Source organism: Juglans microcarpa x Juglans regia, chromosome 5S (assembly GCF_004785595.1).
Source record: "Juglans microcarpa x Juglans regia isolate MS1-56 chromosome 5S, Jm3101_v1.0, whole genome shotgun sequence".
NCBI classification, from domain to species: domain Eukaryota; kingdom Viridiplantae; phylum Streptophyta; class Magnoliopsida; order Fagales; family Juglandaceae; genus Juglans; species Juglans microcarpa x Juglans regia.
In genome coordinates, this window is record NC_054603.1 from 27,280,478 (window position 1) to 27,300,353 (window position 19,876).

At 36.6% G+C, this 19,876-nt stretch overlaps 1 protein-coding gene and 1 long non-coding RNA gene across 4 annotated transcripts; one reads left to right on the plus strand and one right to left on the minus strand.

The window, feature by feature from the left end:
* Nucleotides 1-338: 338 nt before the first annotated feature.
* LOC121266927 (glutathione S-transferase L3-like) lies at nt 339-19,652 on the minus strand. 3 transcript variants are annotated; one of them, XM_041170781.1, is made up of 10 exons: nt 19,217-19,620; nt 2,879-2,953; nt 2,700-2,760; nt 2,463-2,549; nt 2,252-2,350; nt 2,050-2,152; nt 1,894-1,970; nt 1,696-1,803; nt 674-754; nt 339-549 (listed from the first exon to the last, which is right to left on the minus strand). In XM_041170781.1, exons 1-10 carry the CDS (start codon nt 19,453-19,455, stop codon nt 541-543), a joined length of 939 nt encoding a protein of 312 aa, XP_041026715.1. In that variant the 5' UTR covers nt 19,456-19,620; the 3' UTR covers nt 339-540. The 3 variants fall into 3 exon arrangements, with proteins under 3 accessions (XP_041026715.1, XP_041026717.1, XP_041026716.1); XM_041170783.1 differs by lacking the exon at nt 19,217-19,620 and adding an exon at nt 3,113-3,269; XM_041170782.1 differs by lacking the exons at nt 339-549; nt 674-754; nt 1,696-1,803; ... (4 more) ...; nt 2,700-2,760; nt 2,879-2,953 and adding exons at nt 16,619-16,827; nt 16,956-17,036; nt 17,396-17,503; ... (4 more) ...; nt 18,775-18,835; nt 19,002-19,076 and having other exon boundaries at nt 19,217-19,652.
* On the plus strand, nt 18,382-18,799 carry LOC121266930. Its single transcript, XR_005940940.1, has 2 exons — nt 18,382-18,439; nt 18,626-18,799. It is a non-coding gene; the product is annotated as an uncharacterized LOC121266930 (long non-coding RNA).
* Nucleotides 19,653-19,876: the final 224 nt, after the last annotated feature.

The following is a 19,876-nucleotide window of genomic DNA, read 5'->3' on the forward strand; positions in this document are numbered from 1 at the left end:
CATACATGAGATTCCAAAATATATTTATCTAACTTTGTAGATAAAATTATAAAATATAATCTAAATAGTTTATTTTTATCAAAACTACTTAATCATGAACAAATTCCTGGATACTGATAAGACCTAATGAATATGAGTACTGATACATATAATTATAGGTTATACAAACGCCGTACTCTTTTTTAGAAAATAATAGAATTTATTATTAAAAAATTAATTTTTTTTATATAAATCTTATATTTACTCACTTTTTAAAAAAGAAATGCGCGTTGTTTACGCACTCTCTAACTGCAAATATCATTTCTAAGTAGAAACATGATAATTACAAAGTCGAAATCTATTGGTAATGATTTCCATTTATTTAAGCATAAGCAATACCACACGCTGGATAATACAAAGTAGCTCACATCTTCGACCAGTAGTACATAAGCACAAAACTCATACACACATACCATTTATTATACAAAGAAACATTACGTAGACGCACAACGCCACTTATTTTGCTCCGTAGTCCAGAAGACGTGCTGGATCGTTCAATGCTTACTTGGCCTGAGAGACTCAGATCGAACATTGAAATGAGGGGTTAGCAAAAAACATGATTTCCAAAAACAAAGAGTAAAAATTTCTTTAACGGAATCAAATTTAAAATCCAAATTACTAAATAAGATGGTACCAGAAAGCGAGCCTTGAAGGTTTCAAGATGCTCATTGGGATCAATCTTTGTTTGCTTGTAAGCATCGATTTTGTTTACCTCCTGCAAGATGGTTATAAACAAGAACAGTTTCCATTCAAGAACAGTTTCCAACCGGTCCGGTCTCAGAAACTACGGAACCAAAACCGGACTAGGTCCGACTAGTTTTCATAATATAGGAACCGATTCTGGACCAACCGGTCCTATCCGGTTTTCCAGTTTAAATTTACACCCCTACTTCTTCTACTTCCCATAGAAGAGTGTGATCAGGCTCGATTAACTCAAAACAATAATCTCCAACAAAGGGTATGAACTTGACTACATAATTAATTGGCATTGATTTTCAATTAGGTTCCAAACATAGCACAAAAGTAGACATGACACCACAGTTTTGTGCCGGGAAGGGGGTAGGGGTGCTACCCACATGGTGCGGGACAGGGTGGACCCATCCCTACAAGGAGAGGGTTGCTAACCCTAGGGGCAGGGCCCCTGCCCCAGTACTAGGGGGTGGGGTTGAAACCACACCATGCCCAGCCCCCGCTCAACCCAATGACCCATTGGGTCTATAAATTTTTTTTGGGTCTAAATTTTTTTTTTATACCCAAATTATAATATAATTTAAATTATCAATTAAAATTTATGCATTAAAAAATAATATAAACTTATTAGAGTTGTATTTTAAATTGTCTTTGCCTCCTAGACCAACCTTTATACTGGAGGCCAAGACAATACAATAGTCATATTTAAAACTCCCATAGTGCAACTTCACACCACAACAACAAAGCCATAGCTGTCGGTTCATACGGACTAATAAAATATCACATACTGACATACATGATTAATTAAATATCTAGTGCTGTAAAGAATTACTTGAACTAGTGTATAATGTAGATGCTGTGGATTCAAAGATTTGAGTAAACAAATTCAACGGAAGAGATGAATGCCAAGGAGTAAATCTTAGATGGAGATCTAAATTTGACTGTGGATGTGGTTATACATAGTACCTCGATCCATTTCGCAAGTTTAGGCCTGCCTGCTGTGATGTCATGCTTCCACACCCCTGAGAAGAAGATTTGGAATCTTTCAAAGAATGTGATAAAAGCTATGTCCACCTGTGGATCACATAGTCCAACCAAAAAAAATTAGGTGAAACACAGCACCAAAAAAAAAAAAAAGTCAACACAATCGAGAAATCAACTTACCAAACTGAATTGTCCCAAGAAGAATGGCCCGTCATCGAACTTATGAAGAGCCTCTTCTATGTGATCAAAAACAGGGCCTGATGGGAGTTCAAGGTCTTAGTCAATACAGTTGCTACACGAAATGATATCCCTAAGCATCAAATTTCTATAACTCACCAGATTCTTTTATAGGGTCTCCTTTGAATGATGAAAACACTGTCTTGGTGAAGGTGTCAGTGTAGGCTATCAACTCTTCAGCAAACTCCTTTTTAGCTGGATCCTACAACACTTCCCATCACTAATTAGTCAAATTTTAAGAGAAAATGATAGAGAGAGACTTTTCTCATCAAAGGCACAGATGAATTATGCAAGTCTTTACATTGGGTGAAAGAGAAGGCCCCTCAAAGTTGCTGTCTAGATATTTAATTACATCGAGACTCTCTCCTATGATTTTTCCATTGTGTTCCAACGATGGCACCTGTTATATGGATTATTCGATAATTGATGAATAAAATCTAGCAACACAATCAGGTATGTATTAAATATCTAAAACCATCAACATAGGCATAATTTTCTTAGGAAATTTTAACCGTGTTTGCAGCGTAGACTTTCTCCTTGTACCAAGCAGGCCTGCTTTGAAGATTAATTGCAACTAATTTGATACTGTCTTGTAATCCCTGCACCTCAAGATATTCAGCATAGAAAGGAAAAGGAAAAATGACCCCTAAAGAGGGAAAGTCATGTAAAACTAGAGCAAAACAAGAAAATGGTACATAGACACTAGATTATGAAATCAAAATAACGGAGGATAAAGAGATGATAACAACCTTATAATTTCTGGTGATCCATGCACGCTGTGCAAATGGGCAAACGTAAGCAATGTACAACCTTCGATGGGGAAAAAAAAAAAAAGAAAAGTTGTGAGGATAGTGAATCAGAGAAAAGAAAACAAACGGATCAGCATATATATGACAGGGAAAAAAAAATTTAGAAGAGTAGAGTGAACCTCGTAGTTCCATCAAATAGAGGAGGTGGTTCGGAAGTGGCGTCCAAGGACGGGGGAAGATTCTCTTGCACGCTCCTGCACAACCCAGACAAATATAAAAATGAACAATCTCACAAAATTTGACAGGAAGTTAAGAACTCGCAAATTAAGGGAACCCCATATGGAGAAACCCGTTGAGACTTGAGTCGATGATAGAAAATCCATATCAGGAATTTTGGATTCCGAAACACTTACGCTGCAGCCATTGATGATGATGGTGACGTTGTCCAGAGATCGATCTTATCCTTTCCTTTTATGTCTTTGTTTGCGGGATTGTCTGGATATCTCCTTGATTTTATACCGATTTTATACAATGGCGACCTTTTGGTATAGCAATTCGAAGCAGTGAAGACGTGTGCAGTGACGAAATGTGGGGCTAGAACGTGGGGGACAGAGTGAGGTGTCAGACGGGGGAAATAATAATAATAAGCCATGCCTTATCGAAGTGGAACTCAACAATCATTTAAAAAGCAACGTTACATCTTTCAAAAAAAAAAAAAAAAAAAGAACCAACGTTACGTTATTAAGAGATAAATTTATTATTAAAAAATTAATTTTTTTATATAAATTTAATATATATTTATTTCAAAATAATTTCAAAATACTTCCGCCCACGATTATGGGCAGATTTCGTTTTCATACGAAATCCAATCGTGACGGGCAGTAAGGTTAGATAGGAATCGTCAGAAACGGCCGTGAACTGATCAGACCGACCGTCAAAGTAGGAAACTGGCAAAGAACCGGTCAGCAGTCGAGAGGAATTGAAAGAAAACCGATATCGGCGATTCGGCGCCGATTTAAAACCCAGAAAAACCGTTGAAACGGCGTCATTTTAGACCTGAAAGTTAAAAAAAAAAATTATAATAGAACGGCACCGTTTGGTTTTTAAGCCAAACGGCGCCGTTTCAAGATGAATTAATTACCCCCCCACGCCTCTCTTCTTCTTCCCCGCATCGTCTTCTTTCTCTCTAGCCTCTGCAACTCTTTTCTTCTTCCATGACAGCGACGGCGAGACACTTCTTCATTCTTCTTCAATTCCTCCTCCTTCACAGAAGACGCTGACAGTGGATCGAAGACCACGCCGACACACGTCGAGATCGATATGATTGATTTTCTCTCCCCAAACCCTCGGTTTCGGCCGGATCAACAAACCCATGGCAGACGTCAGTGGTGTCTCGATTTTGCGTCGAACCCATCGATGTACAACCCTAACGGATAGAATAATGTTACTTGTTATCTTAATTTTTATTATTATTTTATTATTTTATGATGTAATATTAAGTGATTAAAATTATTTATTATAATTTATTTATAAATTTATTATTTAATATTATATTATAAAATAATTAGAAAATAATTTGAGTTGAAATGATAAATGAATTTTTTCTAACTGGCCAACTGCGATAGAGCCCGTGTTTCCATCCGACTTCCGAGGCACATGTTAGGATTACCTGAAAACCAGCCAGTTGATCATTAGTTTCAGAATTTTCGTAACTTTTAAAAAGATTTTACGATTTTTTTTTTTATTAGATTTTATGTATATAGCTAACAAAATGAGAAAGTAATTGAATAAAGATTATAAAATATTTTAAAATTTATTTTTATTAAATTTTTAAAAGTAAGTAGGTCCGTTTGAAAAGTTATTTAAATAAAATTTGTAAGAGATATTTTTTATAGGTTTTTATGAAAATTTTTTTTTCCACATAATCCTACTTAAACGTTTAGATGTAAAGATTTCTTAAAAAATAGTTTTTTTATTATAAAATTAAAGAGAGAGCAAGAGAAATAAAAGATTGCAATATAGAAAACTAGCTATTTCAAAGCTCAATATTATTCACCTTGAATTCCTTGTGTCTTACAAATAATTTCCAAGACATCATTTTAATTCTTATAAGCATAAGAGATAAAGAATATGAATAAGTGATATATGAATTAATGAAATACATTGATGAATTTAGAAATTATAAGAGTTGATAAATGAATAAGCTAGAATTATGAGAGATGGAATTTAAATGGTCGTCTACCAAATTCATGTACATATTCATAACACTTTCCTTTAAATGTCCATACATAAAGAACATGTCTTATTAAAAACATTGCCAAAAAAAATATGATAGAAAAAAAGGCGAAGGAGAAATAGTATAATAATATCCTTTTAAGAGTAGCAATATGTGACATGACTCTAAATCCAACACAAATATAATACAAAATTAACGGGATTGAGTTTAATATAAATGGGTTCAGGTTAAAACGAGTTAACTCGTTAAGACATAATTAGTAAATAGTTCAATAGCGGGTCAACCCACTTAACTCGAAATCAACCTACAATAACCCGTTTAAATTTTATTTCAAAATTACAATTTTATTATTGTTGTATTGTAATATTGAAATTTCTCAATATGCTTATATTTTTATTGTTGGGATAATAATTTTTTATCTATGCTCATATTTATTATTGTTGGGTTTGTAATATTAATATTTTTTGTTAATAAGTAATCATTTTTATAAGATATTATCGCTACTAATAAATATAGATTTTAACTTTTATGTGAAATTATATTAATCAGGTCAAATGTGTTCTGCGGGTTAGTTCAACCTATTTATATAAAACGAGTTGAAATGAGTCGTGTCGTATTAACTCATTTCTAATTAATTATTAAACAAATCAAAACAAGTGACTTAACATGATTCGTTATTTAAATAGGTCGTGTTAGGGTTTGAAGGTCTGACTTATTTAGCTTAACAAGTCGTGTATTACGGGATATTCGTGGATTTTTCCCATATATGTTGTATAGCTTACTTTCCTTGTATACAGCTTGATTATAGGACAGATTATAGGCTTTCTTTTTTGTATTTAAACTCTTGTACATCCTTCTGTAGACATAGAAAAACTTATATCCAGCAATCATGCATGTATACTCTGTTTCCTAACATGGTATCAGAGAGCCAGCAGTAATCTTTGTCTAGGGTTCCATCGTAAGCTTCTTTCATAATTGTCGGCGACGCCCCTGCAGTGACTTCCAGTCACTCGTCTTCTGCATCTCAGCCCATTAGTGATGTTTCTTCTCCATATTTTATTCACTCGGCAAATCACCCGAGTTCTCTCCTTGTGTCCTCTCTCCTTTCAAGTGATAATTACTCCACCTGGCGTCGAGCGATGAAGATGGCTCTCAATGCTAAGAACAAGCTCGGTTTTGTTGACGGCATGCTCATGAAACCAACCAATGACGATGTGGCTGCAAAATTGTGGGAACGATGTAGTGATATGGTGCTCTCTTGGCTCCTTAACAGCATCGATAAGTCCCTCACCGAAAGTCTTATCTATTGCAATACACCACAAGAAGTTTGGCTTGATCTGGAATCTCGTTTCTCACAGAGCAATAATCCACGCATATTCATCAAGATGCCATGCTGATTGCTCAATATTATAACACTATCAAATAATATTGGGAGGAGTTGGCTGCCTTTCAATCCATGCCTACTTGCACTTGTGGTGGTTTACAAGAGTTGGCCAATATTCAAGCAGTGGAGTGGGTTTTTCAATTTCTCATGGGCTTAAATAATTCCTACGCTCAAATCAGAAGCCAAATCTTAGCCATGGACCCCTTACCTCCTGTTAATCGGGTCTATTCTATCATCCACCAAGAAGAAAACCAAAGACTTCTCCATTTGCCTCTACCAACTCCAGACGTTGATGCCATGTCTGTCAATCATGCTTCCAGTGCTGATTCTCGCAATAAGGGTCGTAGCCGCATCATTTGTGACCATTGCGGTAAACTTGGTCATTCTAGACTTCTTGCTACAAGCTGATTGGGTATCCATCGCATTGGAATCAAAACCGCTCCTATCAACATCCTGACTTGCAGAAACAACCGGTTGCACATTAGGTCTCTAGTAGTTCGATTGCCCCTGAAACAAACAGTTCCATTCCTGGCCTCATTAACGAGCAATATTAGCAATTAATGGGCCTTCACACACCTCCTTCTGCTAATTTTGCTGGTACTTATTCTTTGCCTTCTTGTCTCTCTGTTTTTTCTTCTAACGCTGAATGGGTTATAGACAGTGGTGCTTCTGACCATATGTGTAACCATTCCTCTTCTCTGAAGGCTCCTACTTCTCATCATCTTAGTCTTGTTCGTCTACCTACAAGTGATGTTGTTCCTGTGTCTCATATGGACTCTGTTTCTTTATCTCCCACACTTACTCTGCAGAATGTTCTCTTCTTGCCAAATTTTCAATTTAATCTCCTGTCTGTTAACAAAATCACAAAGTCACTCAATTGTATTGCTATTTTCTTTCCCACTTTTTGTGTTTTTCAAGACCTAGCCACAAATATGCTGATTGGAATGGGTGAGGAGCGTAATGGACTCTGCTACTTCAAGCCGATCACCTTTACTGCCTTAAATGTGAACCGATCATTGCAATCTGACCTTTGGCATTAGCGGCTTGGACATCCTTCTCCTTCTTGTATGCCTCATTTTTTGTTCCAAATCTTATTGTTCCACACATTGTGATGTTTGTGCTAAAGGAAAACATACTCAGCTTCCTTTTAATTTAGTTTCAAATAAAAGCACATTTGTTTTTTAGCGTATTTATTATGATATTTGGGGAGGATATCCCACACCCTCCATCACGGGAGCACATTATTTTTTGACTATTGTTGACGATTATTCTCGTGTTACTTGGGTGTATTTGATGCGTTTTAAATCTGACGCTTTACAATATCTCAAAAATTTCTTTGCCATGGTTCACACACAATTTCAATGTAAAATTCACCACATTCGAACCGATAATGGCCAAGAATTTTTATCTCATCAAACTCAAGCTTTTTTTAATAATCATGGTGTTTTACATGAAAAGGCTTGTGTTGAAACACCTCAACAAAATGGCGTTGCTGAACACAAACATCGCCATCTTCTTAATGTTGCATGATGTTTGCACTTCCAAGCAAATCTTTCGCTCTCTTTTTGGGGTGAATGCATTCTTACCACCACTTACTTGATAAATCGGACACCGTCAACTAGTCTTGGTAATATTACTCCCTATGAACGTCTTTTTAACAAAGCACCCTCCTATGATCATTTGAAAATTTTTGGTTGCTTATGTTATGCCCAAACTTTACGCTCTCATAGGGATAAATTTTAGCCCCGTGCCTCCCCTTGTGTTTTTGTTGGTTACCCATTTGGTCATAAAGCTTACCGTGTATTTAATTTAGAAACCAAAAAATTATTTATTTCTCATGATGTCACATTCGTCGAGCATGTTTTTCCTTTCCATCATCATTCGCCACCATCACATAATGTCTTTATTATCCCTCAACATATCCTGGACATCCTCATGCCTCCATCCAAGCCTATACTGTCGGCACCAGTTGAGTCCGTGGATCCTTCTTCCTCTACTGACCCTCCGCCGCCTGCCAGATCCCGTCGGACCATCACTAGACCATCTCATCTACGCGACTATATCTGCCCTACCTTACAACCTGAGTCCACTGCGCCCTCCTCCACTTCACAGCATCCCACAGGTACGGTTCACCCTCTTGCAAATTTTCTTTCATACCATCGTTTCTCTCCCAAACATTTTTCTTTTTTATCTGCTTTGAATAAACATCTTGATCCTCATAGTTATTCTGAAGCTGCTCATCATTCTCATTGGCGTGATGCCATGACTTCTGAACTTAATGCTTTAGATGCTAATCATACATGGAGTCTTCAACCCCTTCCTCCTGGTAAGAAACCCATTGGTTGCAAATGAGTTTTTAAAACCAAATTTCGTGCTGATGGGTCCATCGAAAGGTATAAAGCTTGCTTGGTTGCCAAGGGTTACACTCAAGTTGAATGGCTCGATTACCATGACACCTTTGCCCCAGTTGCCAAACTTGTCACAGTTCGTTGTGTTCTTGCCATTGCTACTGCTCGTCATTGGCATCTACACCAATTAGATGTTCATAATGTCTTTCTTCATGGCGACCTTGATGAGGAAGTTTATATGGTACCTCCACCAGGATATTGTCGTAAGGGGGAGAACTTATTTTGCCGCCTACACAAGTCTATCTATGGTCTTAAGCAAGCATCAATGAATTGGTACTCCAAACTCTCTTTTGTCCTTCTGTCTACAAGCTTCAAATAATCACATGCTGATCATTCTTTATTTACTTGCTCTCAAGGCACTTCTTTTATTGCCATACTTGTGTATGTGGATGACATCTTGATGATAGGAAATGATCTTGTTGCCCTTAATTCAGTCAAACAATTATTGGCCGCCAAGTTTAAGATCAAAGATCTTGGTGATCTCAAATATTTTCTTGGCTTGGAAATTGCTCGGTCACCTTCTAGGATTTTTATCAACCAATGCAAGTACACCTTGGACATTCTCTCTGATTCAGGTCATTTAGGTACTCGGCCTGCGCATTTTTCCATGGAGCAAAATTTGAAGTTGACTCATGATGAGGGTGAAGTGTTATCAGATCCCAGCATTTATCGGAGACTTATTGGTCTTCTTATCTACTTAACCATCACACGACTTGATATTTTTTTTCCTATTAATGTTTTAAGCCAATTTATGCAGCAACCTCGGCAGCCACATTACCAAACAACTCTGCGTATTCTCTGCTATCTCAAGACTTCTCCTGGACATGGCTTATTTTTCTCCTCTACATGTACTTTCCAGATCTCTGCCTACTCTGATTCTGATTGGGCGAGTTGCCCCATAACTCGTCGCTCGACTATTGGCTTCTTCATCAAACTTGGTGACAGTCCAATTTCTTGGCGCACAAAGAAACAATCAGTTGTTGCTCGCTCCTCCACTGAAGTCGAATATCGTGCCATGGCCACTACCACCTGTGAACTTGTTTGGCTTAAGCTTTTACTTCATGATTGGGCAGTTTTTCATCCACAACCCATGCTCCTTCATCGTGATAATCAAGTTGCTCTTCATATCACCCGCAATCTAGTTTTTCATGAAAGGACGAAACACATAGAAATTGATTGTCATCTCGTTCGTGACAAATTTCGTGAGCACCTCATTTCACCCATTCATATCTCGGCTTCCAACCAATTAGTCGACATCTTCACTTCAGCTCTTGGTCGGGACACATTTCATCACTTCCTTCACAAGTTAGGCATTACGGATCTTCATGCACCAACTTGAGGGGGAGTATTACGGGATATTCATTGATTTTTTCCATATATGTTGTACAGCTTACTTTCCTTGTATATAGCTTGATTATAGGACAGATTATAGGCTTTCTTTCTTGTATTTAAACTCTTGTACATCCTTCCATAAGACATAGAAAAACTTATTTCCAGCAATCATGCGTTTATACTCTGTTTCCTAACATCGTGTTCCGCCCACTCCAACTCCATCAAAATTTCGTTTCGATTTCGACTCGACTCCATTGGAGTCGGAGCAAGATTACTGTCGGAGTCGGAGTCGGAGTCGGAGTTTCACGGTGCTCCGGACTTCTAACTCCAACTTTTTTAAAAAAAAAAAAAAAAAATCTAGATGTATTGTTTATATCTGGGTTTAGAAAAAAAAAAAAAAAAACTAAACGACATCATTCCACTTAATATAGATTAGTGTCGTTTCTTCACACGGGGGTCCAAAACCCAGGACCCCCCTTCTCTTCTTCCTTCTTCCCCGTATCTCCTTCTTCCCTTCTGAATCTCTCCTATGAGCCTCGGTGAGTCCATTCCCTCTCTGCACCTCCGTAGTCCATTCCCCTTCACTTCTCAGGCCAACCTCTTTTAAGCTATTGTGACGTTGTAACTCACAAGTGTAGTCCAACTTCGAGCCCTAAATCATGTAATTTTAGCAATTTTTTTTCCATGTTGGGTTGCCTGGAATTAGTTGTTTTGGGTCTAGGTCTAGTTGTTGGCTATTGGCCTGTTGGGTTGCTTGTAAATGTAAAATGGAATCGATTATAGTGGTGTGGAACACTTTAAAATGGCACCAATGTATGCATGGAAGGTCTTTGTGAAAATGAACTGTGAAAATTAATTAAAACTATCACATTCTTCATGAAAATCTTTAAGAACCAGCACTGCAAAAGAAGCTGATCTCGATTCCAAAAGAATTCTAAAATCCAACTGGGGAAGAATATTAGTCATTTTACAGTATCATGTTTTGATGTGTGGTGGCAGAAATCCTAGAGTCTATCCACATGGAAGTTGTACTTGAGACTCATCTTCAAATGGTTAGTTTGTAAATAAGCTGCCTCATGCATTTGAATATCCAGGAAATGGTAATCTAAGTGTTTTAATTCCTTGGTGAAGTTGTTCGAGTAGTACAAGATTAAGGTTTGGCATGCAGCTTGTATTGTAAACGAGTTAGTATAGTGTATTGCATGCATTGATGCATATCTTCTCCATTAGAGCAGTATTGAAAACTAGAACCTGTTGAAAAGGGTCCACTCATGTACATTTCAAGCCAACATGTCGTTTAAATTAAAGTCATTAAATGGTTATCTAGATATTTAGATATGGATCGATACTATGGGTGAGTGCATGAATCAACGACATGATATTCCACCGTCAGGTTAGTGAAAACATGAGCAATATTAATATACATTCTCTATATATTATTTGCTATATATTATTTGATCTCTCCAAACAATATATTATTTTCCAAGAGAAAAGCTTGAAATCATGAATCTCCAAGATATTATTTAATTCTGAAGTCTTCAACCACATATGATCATCGTATAATCATTAATTAGGAATAAGGTGATGTATTATCTTATGTTGTTTGGTTGACGTTTGAATTTCTTAAATAATCTGAAATATAGCAATACCATATTTTTGAAATATAGTATGGAGTTAATTAGGAAGTTGAGAGGAAACATCATGGGTGGGGCGATTCATGTGGTGAATCATGATAGAACTTGATGTCAACGCTCAGGAGTTAAGCTCCATGAATGCTAGCAGTTTTGGCATTTCCCCCACATCATGAGTCACGACACCTTGACATGACACCACTCTCACTTTGGTCACCAGTAAAAGATAGAAACGGATGCCTTTTTTGTGTTATCTTATTCACAGTAACGTATGCCTACATTAATCAAACACCTTTTTTTTCTTTCATCTGAATACGAGTCCCCAACAACCAAGATTCGAGAATTAGATTGGCCTTTCTGAGTTCTAAACAATTCGTACGTACAGTTATTTTAATTTTTCGCTTCTAATTTATTTGTTCTGATTTTTTAATTGTGATATAGATGCTACACCTGGTGTAGACGATCGTCCACAAGTGGATATGGTAGATGCCAATACTACTGCTCCTACACCGGTGGTTACTTCCACCCATAGAGCTACATCTAGAGCCACATCTAGAGCAGCTATTTCCTATGTGAGTAGTCGACTCCCAGTAGATATAAAAGATGAGGATATGTTTAACAAAGAGTAAGAGATATCCATTGAGCACGAGCAACCACCACAGCCTTCTAAAAAATGGTCATGGACATGGGAACACTTCACCAAAATTCTTGGTGATCATGCGAACCCGCAAGTAAGATGCCACCACTGTGGGCAACTTTGTGGTTGTCATTCAAATAAGTAAGGCACCAGTGTATTAATAGCACATCTTAATAATTGCCACTAGTATAAGATCGAGAATGGATTGGCAGCCACTGATCAGACAAAGCTCAGTTACGAAACTTCTACGGCCACTGATGGTACACAGGTTAAAAAATTGGTCATCCCTCAATACAATGAGAAGATGTTGAGAGACATGCTTGCAGAGATAATAATTACTGATGAGATGTCTTTTACCATAGTCGACAAAAGAGGTTTCCGAAAGTTTGTACAAACTATTGAGTCACGATTTCTCATTCCATCACGGTATACGGTAATGTGAGATTGTATGAAGAAGCATGAGAATGAGAAGACAGAGATGAAGAAGATGTTTATTACCACTAACCAGAAAGTGTCATTTACGACTGGCACATGGACGTCCATACAGAACGTTTACTACATGTATATCACAGCACACTACATTAACAATGAGTAGAATTTATATAAACGAATTATTAGTTTCAAAGAAATTATTGATCATAAGGGTGCATCCATTGGGGCGAAGATGGATGATTATATAAAGGATGGGGGAATTCGAAAAAGTGTCGTATATTACAGTTGACAATGCCAGTGCCAATTACACTGCAGTTGATTGGTTCAAGCAAAATACAACAGTGAAAATTATGTCATTCGTCAACACGAGTTTATTCATATTTGATGTTGTGCTCATATCATCAACCTCATAGTTGTTGAGGGGTTAAAAGATGTTGATGATTCTATTACCAGATTACGCAATATTGTGCGATATGTGAGGGCTTCCCCCAAAGGCTTGCGAAGTTTAAGGCAATAGCAGAACAACTTCAGATTGGATATTCTAATATGTTGTGTTTGGACATTCCGACTTGATAAAACTCTACATACATGATGTTGGATGTGGCACAGAAGTACCAAAAAACGTTCGAGCGGATAGAGGTCGAGGATGGGGGCCTAATGTATGCTTTGTTGGAGCCAGAAGGACAGGGGCTCGGTGCACCGGACGCACATGATTGGACTAGTGAGAGGTAATTTGTTCAACTTTTGAAATTTTTTTATGACATAACTATAAGAATATCTAGATCCAAATATACGACTGTGAACTTTTACTTCAGCGAACTCTCGGGGTTTCACTTCTACTTGCAAAATAGTTGTGATGACTCTAAGGGATTTTTATCTGCTATGACTACAAGGATGAAGACCGAATATGATCAATATTGAAAAAATATTGAGAAGATAAATAGATTACTATTTGTGGTTGTGATCCTTGACCCCTGATATAAGTTGGCCGTTATAGAATTTTGGATAAATTTCGTCCTCAGGGCAATGAAGGCTGTAGAGTTTATTAGAGTGCTAAAAAGTGATATTGATGACTTATACAGTCACTACAGTAATAGTGGTTAGAGCTCATCCGTAGTTGGTAGCTCCTCACACTCGAGATCGATGGGCTCGATAGCTTCCTTAGATGATCATGACCCATCTGGAGAAGGTACATGCCATCTTATTATGCAGCAGTATCAACAACTCATTGCAATGATGAATATTATGCAATGTACGTCTGAGGTTGAACGATATTTTATGGAAGCTGTCGAGATACCTAATTGTATATTTCAATCATTAACTTGGTGGAAGATTAATTCCGCCAAGTATCTAGTCATTTCCTGTATAGCTCGAGATGTGCTAGTCATTCTTGTCACTACACTTGCCTCGAAGTCAGCGTTTAGTACTAGAGGTCGCGTGTTGGATGCTTATTAGAGTTCATTGTCACCAAAAACCATGGAGGCTCTCATTTGCACACAAAACTGGATAAGTGAAACGCTCATTGGACTAGATACCGTTGGCGTTGATGCCGAGAGCTATAGGCTTGAATTGGGTAACTTTATATGCTTTTAAATGATTATTTAATTATTTTTAATATTTCATTTATTTAACTTCTACTTTTTATGATTTAATATACCTAATTGTGAACCCTAACATAATTGCCGATGACTGAGAGTTTGAGATGGACGCCTCTTGAAACTTGAGAGTTGGGAAGGAGTTGAGGGACTATGGACTATGGAGAACCCCCTTTCTTGATGAGAATCAAATTCTACTTTTACTATGTTCAATTTTTTATTCTCAATTCTTTTTCTTGTATTGATTGCGACTTTCTATCTTTATTTCATGTATGACCAATGGACCATTAAGTGAAATCCTTGCTGCACAATTGCACAGTATTTATATAGTTATCTCTAAGTTAGTGTTTAGTGCTGTAATAAATGGGATTGTTGTAACTTATGACTACGTGTTATTTAGTTTTTGAACTATTGTATTTAAGTTTTTTTTATTATTTTTTCAATTTTTTTTACAAGTTCATAATTAGGCTTTGGTGAGCCTAAAAGTAGAAAAAGGGCCTTGATTTAGCGCAATAAACAGTCGGAGCTCCAACCTTCGTTTGGAGTTGAACTCTGATTCCATTTGGAGTCGGAATCAGGGTAAAAATTTTCCTCCGACTCCTTAGAGTTGGAGATCGGAAACGACTACTTCAACTTCGTCGAAGTCGAAACTCAGTCCTATCCAATACTATTCAGTATTCACCAAGTATGGCTAAGATCTTGCTAGGTGTCCAAATAAAATTCTCTAACCTAATTTGGAAGTTCCGCATTGTAATTTTGAAAACACTAATCTAGGTGCTAACACCGAGGCTACTATTCACTCCGAAAAAGTAAAAAATAAACTGTGCACTTAAAATCCTAAATAATCATACTAACCTCAAAGTACAAATCGTTTCTCAAAATTCGACTTCGAAGTATCTCGAAAAACTCAACGTATTTTTAACAAGCTTTATTCTGGAAATCGAAAATGGTTTTATTGTACTATAAAATCCTAAATAATCATCTGAGACTATTGGCGCAGACCTTTTCTTATTCTCATGCTTCTAAGTATCTCAAATAAATAAAATAGTACTTCTGGTACCATAATGAGTAGCAACATTGACTATGCTGACAAACTAAAACTTACGTGATTGGATCGATTCGTGAAAACTTTCGAATTTTCGTGAGATTCCGAAAGCCTAAAGAAATTCCTCAATTGAATTTCTGGTGAGTTGTTACAATGGTTTAGAGTCGGGACAGTGAGACTTGCTAGTGAGAGAGGGTAAGCAGCGTGATTGTGAGAGTGAGAGCCTCAAAGGGCTAAGAGGGGTTGGGTGCAAGGCAGAGAGGGAAATGGTGTTTAGGAACTTAAGATTTAGTAATATTTAGGGTTAAAAGATAAAATTTTAATTTTAATATAAAAATTAAACAGGTCATACGGGTCGATTGCGGATTGATTAGTTTATTAATCATGTCTTAAATGTCAACTCATTCTAAATCTTTTGACCTACCCCCAAATATATCAAACGCAAACCTGTTAATTTCGTGTCGAGTTCGTATTAGATTCACAGGTTGTGTCATAAATTTCCACTCCTAATTTCAAACATATCCTCATTAGAAGTTTTTTTCTGTACACAATTTCAATTGTGATTTTTTTTTTTTTTTTTAAATGTAAAGTTGTATTTACAAATAATATTGCAACTTCAGATGCTTTCAATCACAACAAACTTTTTGGAAGATATGGTCTTCTGGTATTCGTATCTCTTACTTAAACAATCACATAGAATCAATGGTGAAGTACTCAATTTTCAGTTCATGTAGATGGGGGCAACAGAAAATCATTGTTTTAGCATAATCCTCCAGGATGCTTCATTTCATGTTTTAATAGTATTTTCAAACTTCATTACATCAAGATGAATCTAGCATAAAAAATCTTTGATAAATAACTTTTATGGACGGGCCACGTAGTAGGCTCTCGTTACCTAGCCCTAATCTAAGTAAACAACTTACAGCAATATTTCTAAGGACAATCTTAGAAACATATTTAGTAACAAGCTTATAAACAAATAAGACCATTCGACAAATCCATCGAAAATAAGTCGACTTTGGTTTTACTTTTTTATGAAATTGATCGGTGCATAAACAAAAATTATATTTTGTTAATATTGAAAGACAACTAGCAAAATATTCCATTCAACTACTATAAATTTGAATAACTATGCATTTATATTTTGATTATATTGTTTTTAACTTTAAATAAAAAAAAATAACTATTTTAAAAACATATATGTCTAATTCCAAGTATGTTAATTAAATTCTTGTGAATATTATCATTCGTACATGTATACATACACGGAGACAAGTAGCTCACATCTTCGACCAGTAGTACATAAGCACAAAACTCATACACACATACCATTTATTATACAAAGAAACATAACGTAGACGCACAACGCCACTTATTTTGCTCCGAAGTCCAGAAGACGTGTGCTGGAACGTTCAATGCTTACTTGGCCTGAGAGACTCATATAGAACATTGAAATGAGGTGTTAGCAAGAAACATGATTTCCAAAACAAGAGTGAACATTTCTTTAACGGAATCAAATTTAAAATCCAATTTACTAATTAATAAGATAGTAGTACCAGAAAGCGAGCCTTGAAGGTTTCAAGATGCTCATTGGGATCAATCTTTGTTTGCTTGTAAGCATCGATTTTGTTTACCTCCTGCAAAAGGGTTAACATGAACAGTTGCCATTCAAGAACCAGGTTAAAGAATAGAACATAAAAAAGATCTTGTGCAGCAGGTAGAGTTTGTTTCTGTACTTCTACTTCCCATAGAAGAGTGTGATCAGGCTCGATTGACTCAAACAATAATCTACAACAAAGGGTATGAACTTGGCTACATAATTAATAAGCATTGATCTTCCATTAGGTTCCAAACAAACAATTACTTGAACTAGTGTATAATGAAGATGCTGTGGGTTCAAGGATTCAGTAAAAAAATTCAACGGAAGAGATGAATGTCAAGGTGTAATTGTTAAATGGAGATCTAAATTGACTGTGGATGTGGTTATATATAGTACCTCGATCCATTTCGCAAGTTTAGGCCTGCCTGCTGTGATGTCATGCTTCCACACCTCTGAGAAGAAGATTTGGAATCTTTCAAAAAATGTGATATAAGCTATGTCCACCTGTGGATCGCATAGTCCAACCAAAAATAATTAGGGACACTCGCATCATAGAGAATATTGTTATGCAATCATATTATTTGTTTCCGCTTTCCATGTATAAATTAACATGATCATTTTCTAAAGTATGATACATTGAAATAAATCTCTAAACGAGATATGTACCCACACCAATAATCAACAAAAAGAACACACTGCAGCAACAAGAAAAAAAGGCAACACAGTCGAGAAATCAAATTACCAAACTGAATTGTCCCAAGAAGAATGGCCCATCATCGAACTTATGAAGAGTCTCTTCTATGTGATCAAAAACAGGGCCTGTTGGGAGTTCAAGGTCTTAGTCAATACAGTTGCTACACGAAATGATATCCCTAAGCATCAAATTTCTATAACTCACCAGATTCTTTTATAGGGTCTCCTTTGAATGATGAAAAAATTGTCTTGGTGAAGGTGTCAGTGTAGGCTATCAACTCTTCAGCAAACTCCTTTTTAGCTGGATCCTACAACACTTCCCATCACTAATTAGTCAAATTTTAAGAAAAAAGGATAGAGAGAGACTTTTCTCATCAAGGGCACAGATGAATTATGCAAGTCTTACATTGGATGAAAGAGGAGGCCCCTCAAAGTTGCTGTCTAGATATTTAATTACATCGAGACTCTCTCCTATGATTTTTCCATTGTGTTCCAACGATGGCACCTGTTATATGGATTTTTCGATAATTGATGAAAAAAATCTAGCAACCCAATCAGGTATGTATTAAATATCTAACGCTATCAACATAGGCATAATTTTCTTAGGAAATCTTAACCGTGTTTGCAGCATAGACTTTCTCCTTGTACCAAGCAGGCCTGCTTTGAAGCTTAATTGCAACTAAGTTGATACTGTCTTGTAATCCCTGCACCTCAAGATATTCATCAACAGAAATATTATGTGAAAGAGTAATGCTACTCATCATCCCTTTTACTATTATCCTCTCATCATCCCATGATGTGGATTAAATGATTGGAGACTATTTATTATGTTTCACTTGTAGACATATCATTTAATGCCAGATCAAGGGATGTTGAGAGGATGATAATAAAAAATGATGATAAATAGATATTTCCCATGCGAAGAAAATGAAGAAAAACAAAAACAAAGCAAAAGGCATAGAAAGGAAATGGAAAAATGACCCCTAAAGGAGAAAAGTATGAAAAACTAGAGCAAAACAAGAAAATGGTACATAGACAGATTAGGAAATCAAAATAACGGAGGATAAAGAGATGATAACAACCTTATAATTTCGGGTGATCCATGCACGCTGTGCAAATGGGCAAACGTAAGCAATGTACAACCTTCGATGGGAAAAAGAAAAAAAAAAAAGGTCCAAGTTCATTTTAGCACACGGTATACATTATAAAATCGTAAACAAACATGTAGTGAGGATAGTGAATCAGAGAAAAGAAAACAAAAGGAGCAGCATATGACAGGGAAAAAAACATTTTGAAGAGCAGAGTGAACCTCGTAGTTCCATCAAATAGAGGAGGTGGTTCGGAAGTGGCCTCCAAGGACGGGGGAAGATTCTCCTGCACGCTCCTGTGCAACCCCAGACAAATAAAATAAGTGAACAATCGCAAAAATTTTGACAGGAACGCAAAAATTAGGGGAAGCCAATAGAAAACCCCGTTGAGATGATGAAAACCCATATGGGTAGTTTTGGATTCCGAAACACTTACGCTGCAGCCAATGATGATGATGATGGTGATGTTGTCCTGAGAGATCTTATCCTTTCCTTTTCTGTATTTGTTTGCAATCCCAGATATCTCCTAGCTTTTATACTGTTTATCTGCACCAACCTGATGGGCAATGGCGAGCTTTTCGTACAGCAATTCGAAGCAGTGAAGACGTGTGCAGTTACGGAATGTGCGGCTGCAAGGTGGGGGCGAGAGTGAGGTATCATTGTTCTAAATGCCATGCCTGACCGAAGAGGAACTCAATAAGATATTGTGTTATTCGTCGGCTGTCACCAGCTGCGATCTAGGGTTGGGCGAGAGAGAGCTTCTGTGAAGCTGAAGGATCGAGTCGGAGAGAAGTGGTAGAAGATACCAGTTCACGTGGGTCTTACTCTTGACTTCGTCGGTTGTTTAACTAGCAGCATTCCTGAGGATGAAAAATCGCGTTTTCTGCTAGTGTGCCTTTTAAGTTATAAATATTTGGTTATATAGATTAATTTGTACTCAATCCGTTAAGTCAAATGTGTTAAATTTTTAAATTTTAATTCAATTATAATAAGTCGTATCATATTATCCGGTTTAATCTGTTTAATAATTTATTATATTAACACGACATGATTTATTTAAATATGTTTGTTTTATATAAATGAGTTGAACTAAAAC